Raw genomic sequence first — 12,895 nt, forward strand, 5'->3', positions numbered from 1 at the left:
AGGAACTGCTGGCTCATTTTATGCACCAGGATCCCACCTGGAGTGTCCTGGGTGGGTCCTCCAAGATAGGAGCCCTACCCCTGCCATAGCATCCTCCCCAGACTCTGGGGCTCAGGGGAGGGCAGTGAGTCCAGCTCTCATCCTTGGGGATTTCAGGGGCCTAGAAGCTGGGTCTCTACCTCCTACTTTAAGGCCCCGGGTCTCCAGTCCAAATTCCCTTCCCACCACCCGTCTTGGGGCCCTCCACAAACAGGGTCAATCCTGAAATCACAAACTCCGGCCGCAGTCCCCACTCTCATGCGCTCGGTTACTCCAACACCACGCTCACTCTGCCCCCCTGGGCCTGTTCCCTCCCAACCTCCACATGCATCTGCCCCCCACTCTCTCCCACCGGCTGGCCCCTTGTCTCTGCTCAGACACCCTCCCCCTTTCTATGGGCATCGCTCCCCGTCCTCCCCGTTTCCATGTCTTCAGCTTCCTTCCCATGCTTCCATTCTGCATTTACACAGGCCCCAGTCCTTCCCATTGAAAAGGGAAAAGTATAACTGAAAGCTCTCAAGATTCTGCATCTGTTGCAGCAGTGGGTGGGCCTGTTTCTCTTTCTCTGGTGCCAAGCCTCACCTCTCACCTGTGCTCCGCCCCTTGGGGACAGGGTTTGCCTTCATTGCCTGAAGGAGAGTTCCAACCGCATGGAGCTTGGACTGCTCACCCACCCGTGATCCCATGTGGCTGGCTCTGCCCTTCCCAGTGGTCTCTACTTCTCTCCTGGCAGTCCAGGCCTTTCTCCTCGATTCCAGAACCACTTTCCACAGGGAACCTCCATTCCATGTTCCACAGGCTCCTCACACCACAGGTCATCCAATTCAACTCAGTGTCCCCCTCAAGCCCGCCCCTCCTGACGCATCCATCTTGTACCTACATCTGCCTTCTGCTTTTGAAATCAAAAAGCCAGGCACACATCCTGCCGGATCCCTTTCCCTCCCACCACATGCAGTTCTTCATAAAATCCTGATCAAGCGGCCACCCAGCTCTCTCTCAGAGGTCCCACTTCTCTTGACGCCCACTGCCAAACAGCTGGTCCAAGCCGCCATCATCCCTGGATGCCCACCACAGCCTCCTGATGGTTCTTTCTCCAGACTCACGACAGCCATGGGGGCTGTTCAAAATCAGGACTCTGTGGTCCTGCTTTGGTTAGCCCTTAGGATGACATTTACCCTCTCTCTGCTTTGGTTTCCAAGTTCCCAGCACCACCTGGCCCCAGGCCCTCAGCTGGTTCCACTCTGCTCGTGCTGCAGATCTGATTTTGATCAGATCTTGAATGGTGCCCACCGCTGCCTCAACTCAGATCCTCCACATCAGCTGATCCCAAGCAATGTGTCCACCCACCCACTTCTCACCAGGCCAGCTCCAGCCCAGCCTCCAGACCCCAGGGAAATGCCACTTCCCTCCAGGCTCCATTGGGTCTGCTGTCTCCTCCTGTGTCCAGCCCACCTTCTCTCATCCTAACCCTCCTTGAACTTCATTTGCTGATCCCTGTTTCATCATTGTGTTTACTGTTTGTCAACTCTGAGCAGCCAGAGCCTGGGTCAGACTCATTTGCCATTCTAACCACAGTGCCTTGCTCAGTGCTAGGGAATCAGCACAGGATAAGTATTTGTTAATAAACGACCCAACTATGCCCCTCCCTGCTCTGCCCTTGAAGCCCCCACTGACCTCTGACATCTGCGGGAAGAGGCTGATGGCCAGTGGCAGGGCCAGCCCAAAGGCTGCCAGGCACACGAGGCTTTGCACAGGTAGGAGCAGCCGGGGGCGCGCCTGCAGGAGAGCCGTCCTGTGGGGGAGAGGGAAGGAGGAGCCCGTGAGGCCCAAAGACAGGGTGGGCTGGCCACTAGCCACCACTCTTCCTCAGGGCCAGGGCAGCCTGGTTCTGTACCAGCCTCTAGCTCAATAGACGGAGCAAATTTCTGTCTCTCAGGCCCTCTCCCATTGTCACTCTGCCCGCTCCATAGGCTGTGCCATGAAGGACATTCCTGATTGAATCTGACTACTCATGCAATAAGCAAGCCCTTGTGGGGCACCCACCCACCATGTGTCCAGTCCTGGGCCAAGAAAGTCACACATGGGTCCCTGCATCTGGGAAGGCTGGCCCTCAGAGTGGAAGATCACCCTCAGAGGCCCTGAATAATTAAATAACAAACAAACCAGGGTAGGTGGCATCCAGGGAAGACAGAGCATGTGCACACGTGGGCACACATACACTCGCAGCCCTGAAGGGGCAGTCCTGTCCTGCTGAGCAGAAGCCATCTACTGACCGCCTTGTCAACCTTGATCCAGAGAAGAGCAGGGACTTGCCCAAACCCAAGGCCAACTCTCCAGGAGGCCGCAGGGCTGCTGCCTGCTCTCCTGCCCCCTGCAAGTGCTGTCACCCTGGGCTGCTCCTGGCTCCCACCCTCAGGACCTTTTGCCAGCTTCATCCCCAGTTTATCGCAGCTGGAAACCAGCTCCCTACGGTGGGTTTTGGAGGTGGAATTCCTGGGCAGGAGAACGGCAAGAAAAGTTCTCTCCAAGTCCCTGGGTACTGCAGCTCCAGGACGAGTGGGCTCCCCAGACAGAGTGGGGGCCATGCCAGTTGGCAAGTATGCCTTCCCAGGTTTGTCAGAGCTTTCTATTTCTAATCTAGCAGGTCCTTCAGTGGGGACCAGTACACTTCACTTGGGGAGGCCCAGAGGTGCCAGCAGAGTGGACTATTAGCTAGAGGATGTTAGATGGTCACCATATCTGACCTCAGTAGCCCAAAGACACATGGCCCTCCACATGATCAGCTCCTGGTGTGAAGGGGTGTAATAGGCTGCTTTGCCCTGCCCCCACTGGTGTAGACCTGATCCTGGCCATGGGCAGGTGAGATCCTCTGCTAAAGTTTGGATCTTAAGTGTCCCCACTGGGCTCAGTTGTCAAAGGTTTAGTCTCCAGCTTGGCACTTTTGGGAGGGAGAGGAAACTTTCTAAGAGGTAGGTCTAGTGGGAGGTCTTCGAGTCATTGGAGTGGTGACCTCACAGGGGACAATGGGACCCTAGCCCCTTCCTCTTCCTCTTTTTCCATTCCAGGCCACGAGGGGAGTGGGTCTACTCTGCCATGTCCTTCTGCCATGATGTGCTGTGTCAGGCCCAGAGCAATCACGGACAAGAACCTCTAAAACCATGAGCCAAACGAAACCTTTGCTTCTATGAATTGATCATTACAGGTATTGGTTACAGTAATGGAAAGCTGACTAGCACAGACCCCCTGGAGCAGGGTCCCAGTGTGGGGGCAGGCCACATGACCCTCATCTTCTAGGACAAGAATTCCAAGGGCACCTGGCACCGAGCAAAATTGGGAGCAGCAGTTCTCAAACCTGACTGCGCGTTGGAATGTTCTGGGCAGCTGGTTAAAAAAGCAAACTCTTCCAAGGGTTCCTTAATCCCATGAGGTCCTGATTCAGTTGGAATTGGACCTAGGAATTTTTAAACAACCCCGCATGAATCTAAAATAGAGGATCCCCAGATCACACTTCCAAGAAACCCTGCCCCAGATATTCCTGCTTAGGTGTTAATAAAGTTTCAGTTATTTATCAATTCTATTCAAGTAAAAGGGTTAGCCCAGTCTGGCCCTTGGAAAGCGTCATTGTTGCTGTAGATACTGCCCATGTTAGTGAGGGAAGGAGGTGAGACCCTGACCCTCCAGCCCTTCTCACCTGCCCAGACCCCAAGATCTGTCAACTTCAAGTTAAGCCTAAACTGAACCGTGGAGAGGGGTTTCCATGGGACCAGGAGAGGCAGAAGTAAGGTGCCTGGATCAGGCTCAAACCCCTGGGAGGCCAGCACCCCTTCTCTCCCTCTTGTCATGCCAAGTTTACACCCTCCTTGCAGTTGGCCCAAGGGCCCCTGGCTTTTCAGGAGTTTTGGAGGGGCTGCTGTAAGGCTGGCACCAGCTCAGATCAACTTCTGGAGAGGAAGAGGAGGTGGGTTACAGGACTTGCTGTAACTGGCACACAGGATGTGTCCAGCAGGGCTGCCCTCCTACCCAGGTGGTGGGCATGAGAGGGTATGGATTTTCTGGAGGCACAGGCCTGAGGTTCACTGAGGGCAGGGAGTGGTAGCAGGGAGAACGAGTGAGGCTGCTTCCTCGATAGGTGAGAGGCAGCTCATGGGCTCAGTTCATCGGACTTCCTGAGGGGATTGGTGGGAACAACACCACATAGATTCCCTTCCAGGTAGGCTGTGACCTGGTCTCCTCTCTCAGGGGCAGCTGGCCTAAGTCTCTTCTGGGCAGGGAGTCCAGGAATCCCCAGGCCTGTGATCTCAAGGCAGGAAGGAGGCAGGCCCAAGACTACAGCCAAACCCAAGCCTGAGGAGTCCCAGCCCAGAGCAGGCAGTGAACACAGCAGGGCGGGGGAGGGGAGGAGAGGGAAATGGCAGGGAGGGATTGGAAAGGCAGCTGGGGGAGTTAAAATATGCAGATGGAGAGATGTGCGAATGCCTGGAGAAAGGAAAGACCCGGATCCCAGGGATGAAGGAAGATGGGGGAGCGGAGTCAGGGACCCACTGTGGGGGTGGCCTAGACCCCTAACCCAGCTTAGATTCCGTCTGGTGCATTTTTCAGAAGCACCCAGGGTCAGGGAGCAGTGAGCCCCGCTCCTCCTGCTGGGCATAGGAGCCTGCCTCCGAGATGGGAGGATGACATCTGGGGGGCTCATCCCAACTCTGGGTCTAAAAGCAGCTTCTGCCTCAGCCTGGTGGGCGAAGGCTGCAGGGGAGGACAGAGCGTGGTGCCTGCGGAGTGGGGATGCTACCTGCGTGTGCCTGCATCAGTCCCTTCTGGGCCCCGAGTGGAGGCTCCTCTGCCTCTGACTGAGACTTTCATTTCAGTCTCAGAGTCAAGTAGAGTGGAGCTTGCAGAGGTCCCACCTCTCTTACCTAGCGAGAAGCCCAGGCTCCTTGGCTCTGAGTGCTCCTGCTGGAGAAGATAAAGTGAGGCCAGAGGCAAGTCGGGTCCCAGTCCCTGACTGCCACACAACAGCTGGTCTCCCCCATTGCTGTGCATTCCTTCAGCACTTGGAGCGCAGTTTTAGTTTGCACTCCATTAATTTGCAAGTAGGCTGCTTTGTAAGTGTTCTTTTGTCTTTTTTCTCTAGCTGTCCGGACTCCCTCACCCAAGCAGGGCTCCCTGAGGGTGGGGGCTACCTCTCCCATCAGCCTCCTCAGTAGAGGCCCTGAACCAGTCCCCTGCTCCTAAAGACTATGGGGCACTTGGCAGGGCACCCCTTGCAAAGAGCCAAAAAATACTGGATGGTGCAAAATGCAAAGCTCCAATGAGCAAAGTGATGACAGGGCAGTGTCCTCATTTTCCAGCTGGGACACTGAAGTAGAGGGAAATTCTGTGATATCCGAATGGCAGAAAGTGGTGGAGCAGGAGGAGCCTAGATTTCCTTTTCCTAATGGAAGTCTCTGCCACATGGCCCTGCCTCTCCTGCCTCCCAGTCCTGCAGTACGTGTGAGATCAGTAAATTGTTGAGGGCACACTGGGCCTTATTCTTCTTGATTTTACTGGGCCACCTTGGGTTGGACTCTTCTCCCCAGAGACTCTCCCAGGAGCTCCAGGGAAGGACCAACCCCTTACAAGCACCCAGCAGCTAACCTCTCACTAGCACGTGGGCTTCTTTGGACCCTCAACTGAGCCAGACCATGCAGCATCCCAGACACTAGGCAGATCCCAGGTTGGGGAGGTCCAGAACTAGAATAATCTCCATATCTCCTCCTGTGACTCCAAAAACCAAATTTGGGTTCCCAAATCCATGGAAGGCTGTCCGTCCACTCTGCAAACTCAACCCAGATGCAAACCGAGAAGGCATCACAGATCATGTTTCCTCCCAGAACATTTCTGCCAAAGGAAAGGCCCCTGGTGGCCTTGACCACATCAGCTTTCCCCCTCCCCTGCTTGCAGTTCTCAGGATACCTGTACAAAGTGCTGGAAAGGCAACATCCTGAGATAGAAAGGGGTACAGCCTGCGCTCTTGTGCTCATGCCTCCTACCACAGAACACCCTGCCACATTTTAGGTCAGCAATCCCAGTTTCCCTGGGGTATAAAACCCAGGGTGCAGCTTTTTCTGGGTTCCCTGGCTGCAACCTGAGCCACAGGCAGATGTGACTCCATCTTCCCTGAACCTTGGGGGACCAGCTTTCCATCAGTTTCCATTGTCCTTTGAAGCCTATCTGTGAGTAACGAAGCTCCTTTGCTTAACTTGTCCAGTGAGTGTTCTGTCTCACCAGAGGGTGCAAACCACAGGCAACCAGCACCTGGTGAACCTGCCTCACCAACGCTCAGGATTCAGAGGCCTCCAAGACAGACGTCCAACCAACCTCATTTGCCCCTGTCTCTGTGTGTACTTGCAGTCAACGGTATTTGAAGACGACCTCAGTTTGTGATGGAATCATACACATAAGGGTCAGGGACACAAAAAAGATTGTTTGCCTTTTTTTTTTTTAACTAGGTCTTAAACCCAGGGGTACTTTACCACTGAGCTATATCCCCAAGCCTTTTTAATATTTTATTTAGATCAGGGTCTTGCTAAGTTGCTGAGGCTGGCTTTGAACTCGCGATCCTCCTGCCTCAGCTTCCCAAGCTGCTGGATTACAGACGTGTGCCACCACACCCAGCTCTGGCTGCCATTTTCTTGATCCCAACACTCACCATGCCCTTGTTCAGGTTCTCCCAGAGGCTCTGCTCTCCTCTACAGCCAGAGAGAGATCATGTCCTCAGCTGGGCACCCAGGGCCCCAGTGAGTACACTTTGCTTCAGGCAGGCTAGACTCCTTGGGGTCTGCACAATGGGCCACCACACTGCTCAGCCCTCTCTGTGGCAAAAATCCTATCCTGCTCTCAGGCTTAGCCACAGCCCTCCTTGGAGACTAGCCCACCTTGCAAATGGACCACAACACCCATCCTCTCAAGATCACTTGGGCCCATCACACACTGCCCACTCTCACCTGCCGCTGACCTGTGTAGTCTTGCCCATCTCCCCTGTAACAACACAGGCATCCAAGCCAGGTCCCAAATCTGTTCCTTCCCCATCTCCATGCGGGGCAGAAGACTCTGATAATGTGGTGTGACCTGAACACCAGAGAGGCAGCCAGTGTGGTTGGAACAGTCCAGGATCTGCAGTCATACTCCTGACCCTCCTGGCCCTGCCATTCCCTAGTATGTGACTGGAAGCAGACCACATGACTTTCTTTGCCTTCCTTTCCAAATCTGTAAAATGGGAACACCATAATACCTCATTGCACTGTTGGGAAGCTTCAATGAGAGCATTCACTCACTCAGTCATTCAACAAACCCTTCCTGAGCATCGACTTTGTGCCAGGAACTGTGCTAGATGTTATGCAGAGCAGTAAGCAAGGGAGTTAACTCGCCTCCAAGGAGACCACATTCTGGTGGAGCAGAGAGATAATAAACAACTAGATAAAAAATCTCAGACATCAATATTGTGGTGAAGAAAAAAAAAGGCTTTAAGAGGGCAGAGGGAGTGATAGCAGCTGATTTCTTGATGGGATGGTCAGGGGGGCCTCTCAAAAGTCCACTGAGAGAGGACTAGGATGTAGTACGTGCTTAATAATTGCTAGTTGGTGTGGGCTGGGGGTGCAGGTCAATGGTAGAACACTTGCCTAATATGCAACAAGGCACTGAGTTTGATCCCCAGCACAGCATCACAAAATAACAACAGTAGCGATAAAACTAGAAAAAGTAGAAATAAAAATTTCTACTTGTTATCATCATTAGTATTGCAAGAATAAGAAGGTCCCAAATCTGAGGAGAAGCCCTAGTCCCAGAACCCCACATGGAATGCTCTGTAACCGTGCCCGTATCCTATACTGTCCCCAATTTCCATCACTGCCTTGAGGGAACCCCACATCAGGGCACCCTGGAGGGAGGGAGTGATCGCATCCTCCTGGTCACCTCACAAGCCGGGCTCCATCTCCCTAGCTTCTCTCCACCTGGAGCCCTCCCCGCCCTTGCTACTCTCCAGGCAAGAGCCCACCCTAACCTCAGGCCTGCCCAGGCCTCAGCAGGCAGGCCCTTCCTCCTGCCCCTCTGCTCAGCTTCTCTGGTAGCATTTCCATCAGTCTCTGATTCAGTTTCACACTCATTCATTAATAGAATCACTCTGTTATTGGTATTATGATGTTCCCTTACTTTTGACAGTCATGACAAATATGTCCTTAGAACATCCCTCTGTTGGGGGGACAGGGAGTTATTATTACTTGTGTTTTACGAGGGGAGAAACTAAGGCTTGCCTCATGGTAGATGCTTGAAGGGGTGGCACTGGCCCCAAATTTCCATCCTCAGACTCTGTCTTCACAATGGTCCAGCACTCTTCACTAAGAAGGTCATGTGTGCCCACATACGCACGCTCACACAGGCTTCTGACCCCACCCCTGAACCACCCTCACAATCACACACACAGGCTTCTGCCCCCACCCCTGAACCACCAGCTGGTGGGGGCAGGCCAGCCTTGTCCATAGGTTCTCTCGCCGCACTGAGCACGAGGCCTGCGGAGGAAAAGTCCACGCATTCTCACGGGATGCCAGCAGCACTGCCAGGGAGAGTCTGAAAATGGAGCAGGTCATTTTTCACCCCTGGAACAAACTGGGCAGGCTGCCCGTGGCTCCCTGGTCCCTTGCCCTGGCCACCCCCTTACCCCCTCCCCAGATGCCTTCAGTCCCGGCTGCCCAACTCACTTCTCCAGCATGGACATGACGATCGGGGGCAGCACCAGGATGGGCATGGGCAGGACCACCCGTGTCAGCGCCGTCTCCAGCAGGGCCTGAGGGCAAGACAGGCTGCGGTGAGGTGGCACCTGGGGTGGGGGAGAGCCACCTGGCAGCGAACTCCACCCAAGCCCCCAGGTGTGTGTGCTGTGGCTAAGCACATCTGGCAGCATGGAATTATTCATGGAATCGCTCACAAAGCTGTACTCCAGACAACGGGAAAAGTCACCTCTGTTTTCTCACCATGCACATTTGAAAAGAGCAGATTCCCGTCACCTGCCATATGTGGGGGCGGGGCAGTGACAGAAGCAGCCCCAGGAAGGGGCTGGTGCTCAGGGAGGTGTCAGGGGACAGCCTCCTCAGTCCAGGATGCGCAGTGACCCAGGAGCAGTATATGGAGGACCTGAGATACTCTCAAAACAGGTGTAGGAAGGGCCGGAACAAATAGCTGGGAATCGCTGAGCCATGGCTGAGGGAGGACAGAGATCCTGGGTTTACTTTAAAATAAATTGATATCCCTTAAAGACAAAGACACAGATGGTCTTGTGTCTCCTGGGTCTGGGTGACCCTTTCTTTTTTTCCTTTATTCTTTTTTTTTTTTTTTGGAACTGGGGATTGAACCCAGGGGTGCTTTACTACTAAGCTATACCTACAGCCCTTTTTATTTATTTATTTTTGAAACAGGGTCTTGTTAAGTTGCTGAGGGTCTCACTAATTTGCTGAGGCTGACCTTGAATTTGTAATCCTTCAGCCTCAGCCTCCCAAGTTACTGGAATTACAGGTGGGCCACCATGCCTTGCTGGTTGAGTCTGTCTTAGAAATGAGCGGTCAGCTTTGTAAGGGTACATGCTTCTGCTGAGTACCTGCAGGGTCTCCATTGGGGACCTGCATGGGGCCTTGACCTCCGGGTTCCTGTGAGGCCAGTCTGGGGCTTAGTTCAGTGGTGGTTCTGTGTTTGGATGGCCACTGTGGGAGTCTCTTTAACCCCAGGGACTCCATCCTCAAGAGTTCCAGGAAGGACTCAAAGCCCAAAGATTCCGAGAGTCTTACCCTAGATAGCAAGGAATGGACCAAGTCATGTTGCAGGAAGCCCAGGGCTGCAGACGAGTGTGGCTTTCCTTACTTGTCAGCCCACGAGAGGTCATTCCAGTTGCCCTCCCTCACGGTGACTGGGTGCAAGGATAGAGTTGGGGTAGGAGGTTGGGGTCAGGCAGGAAATTGAGACCAAATCCTCTCCATGATGGGCTCAAGGCTAAAAGCTTCTCCTAAGAACTTGTGCCCTTCATGATCAGGAAGGCCAGGAATAGGCTGCTCCAGGCCCTGAACAAGGTGTTAAGAGCACAGAAGAGCTGAGAGCCAGGGTAGCAGGCAGAGGAAGCACTGTTGGCATGGCACCCCATCTGTGCCCCTCATTAGCCCCAGATGGCCACTGATTTTCCCTGTGGCCAGTGGGGAGAGGATGAGGACCAAGAGAGAGCTTTCAGAGAAAGCTTCATGGACACAGGTAAGGCCTGGGTCCACATGAGAGCAACAGAGGGACAGTGGCTGGAGAAGGCAAATGCTCAGCCACCTCATGGCTGACCACTGCCCATTCCTAGCACTTAGAGGCCAGAGGCCAGGGCAGCAGGACAAGCCAGACCACCACCAGGAGGAAGGTCAAAGCAGGAAAGCACAGGATATGCACATGGAATTTGGAGGGGAGGGGGTTGTTTCTTCCCTTTAGTCAGAATGCTGGAGTGGGTGAGACCAGCAAAACCAGAGGCGGGGGAAAGTCTTGTCACAAAACATTCTTCTCCAAACCACACCAGAGGCCTCAGCAAGCCTGGACTCCCCCAAGTTCATGGCTTTGGGTACCAGTGAGGCGGAGCTAAAGATGTGCCTTTAACCACTCTCTTCCAGCTTCCTGTTTGTACCTGAGAGAGTGAAGGCCCAGGCAGCGGGGTCCAGGTCCCAGGGACAGAGAGAAAGCTCTGGGGAGACTCTTCTGCCCTCACCAATTAACACCTTGTCTGAGGAGCTGGTCCTGAGGGACCAAGAACTGGAGACTTCTCACAGTGGCAGTGGGAGGAGAGGTTGGAGAGAAGCGAAGGCCCATCCGGTGGGACAGTGGGAGGAGGGGGTGGGGGGAGGAGACATCAAGAGGGCACCCCACCCCCCAGCATCCCTTGAGCTCCCAGGCCACCCACGTGTCTGGCTGCAATCTTGGAGGAGCCCACGAGGTTGCCGTCAGCATCCAGGACATCGATGCCTTCCTCCAGCTCCCCGTACCGCATCAGGACCACGTTGCAGATGTTGGCACTGGCTGGAGAGAGAGGGGTGCGGGCGCAGGAGTGAGGGGAGGTGGGCTGCACCTGCGGGTGCCACCAGCTCCTCCCTGTCAGGCCCCCACGCCCCAGCCACAGGGTCCTGAACAAATGCTGAGGCTGAGAAGGTGGGGGCAGGCCAGGTTCTGCTGTCCTCCTGCCTATCGGCCTGGTGAGGGATCTGGGGACTCTTGGGAACCTGATGAGCAAAGGTGGAAAATAACGGGTGTTGGGGGAAAACTGCTCAGGACTTGGAGACAGCGCTGTTTTCCTTTCCACTGGGCCAGGCTCCATAGGCAGGTGCAGTGGACGCCCATCAGCAAGGGCTCTCTGGCCTCAAGACACATCCCCCTGGAGTCTGATGTTCCACCATCAGCGACTGAGTCTCTTGGGTCACCCCATCCATTCAAAATACCAGTCCCCACATTCAGTCCCTTGTGTCTCAGAGTGAATCAAACTCCCAGAGAGATTTGCATCCCTGACAGCAGGTGCCAAAGTAGGCAGGAACCTCAGTGCTTACCCACCACCACCTCCTCATCATATGGATAGAAAACTGAGGCTCAGAGGGGGGAGGTTACTTATATGAGGTCACACAGCAAAGTGGAACAGAGCAGAAAGTCTACAGTGCCTAAACCTTTAGGCGCCAGGGGACAGGCGGGTTGGGGTGCAGCAGAGTTCTTCCAATGTTTGAATTCCTTTGTTCGGCCATGCCCCTCCATGTCTCAGCTAAGATTTGGGGACTGAGGGGACTTTGATAAGCACTGGATAATGGAGTCTGTGGGCCCCACATCAGCTGGTGCCTAGCACAGGGTGCCCTTCCTGCTCCGCTCCACTGGGACACACCGAAGGCCTGGATTCACCATGGTGGGGTGTGGATGCTGCCCTGCTTCAGGATGGAAGTGGGGAGACTTGAGGGTGGTGGGCGGGTGGGAAGTGGGGGGTGACAAATGCAGAGCCCGCCTGCTTCACTCCTCCCCCCAAAGCGCCTTGCTGTGTTTAAAGTTTTAATTTTTGCTAATTAATGTCAATTAATTTTGTATAATGAGTGTTTAATTTTGGGGAGTGTGTGAGCCTGGGAGCGACTGCAGTTCTGGGCTGTGAACACTGATTAGCATCCGCACCTGCTGCTCCCCCCACTCCAGTGGGGGGGCACCGGGTTTGGGGAGCTGGAGAGCGGCAGGGCCCAGTGGGCTGGCGGAGTGGGAGGGAGCCCACAGATGCTCCTGGGGCCTGAGCCAACATTTGGGGACCCCCCAAGTTCTAGGGTGCTCACAGCTGGGGGACAGGGCTCTGCAGATGAGGGGTGGTTTGAGACCCTGGGGTCGCTGAGCCTCAGTCCTCTGCTTCAATCAAGTGGGGAGGTGGAAGAAACCGAGGCGAAGAACGAGAGGCTCTGCAATCTTCAGGGAGGAAAAGCAGGAGAGCAAATTCAGCACCACAATGTATTTAGAGCACATATGCCATCTTTGAGCATCTCTACTGTTGCCACATGACACTCCACAGAGCAACATGGGCACACCCCCTGAGGCTGGCACTCAGGCCTTGGGCCCCTCCTGTCCCCACAGTAGACAAGTTCACCTGTCTTGACAAGTGGCTCTCAACCAGGGGTGATTTTAGGAGACATTTGGCCACATCTGGAGACACTTTTTATTATCACAATCTGGAGTTGGGGGTAGGGCTGCTACTGGCACCTAGTGGGTTGAGATCAGGGATACTGCTACACCCTGCAGTGCACAGGACACCCCCACAACAGAGGATTACCCAGTCCCAAGTGTCAATAACAGTGTTGAC

At 54.5% G+C, this 12,895-nt stretch overlaps 1 protein-coding gene across 6 annotated transcripts in view; it reads right to left on the reverse strand.

The window, feature by feature from the left end:
• SFXN5 (sideroflexin 5) overlaps nucleotides 1-12,895 on the reverse strand; it is a 110,938-nt gene that overhangs the window by 16,572 nt on the left and 81,471 nt on the right. For 4 of the 6 annotated variants that reach the window (XM_079111456.1, XM_079111457.1, XM_079111455.1 and 1 more), the window contains exons 11-13: nucleotides 10,988-11,103; nucleotides 8,772-8,857; nucleotides 1,714-1,831 (exon numbers count right to left, since the gene is read on the reverse strand). In XM_079111456.1, the coding sequence (XP_078967582.1) occupies nucleotides 1,714-1,831; nucleotides 8,772-8,857; nucleotides 10,988-11,103 (320 nt within the window). The remainder of the gene's footprint in view (nucleotides 1-1,713; nucleotides 1,832-8,771; nucleotides 8,858-10,987; nucleotides 11,104-12,895) is intronic. The other 2 variants (XM_079111460.1, XM_079111459.1) reach the window with 2 other exon arrangements.

The sequence above is a fragment of the Sciurus vulgaris genome (assembly GCF_902686455.1).
Source record: "Sciurus vulgaris genome assembly, chromosome: 14".
Taxonomy (NCBI): domain Eukaryota; kingdom Metazoa; phylum Chordata; class Mammalia; order Rodentia; family Sciuridae; genus Sciurus; species Sciurus vulgaris.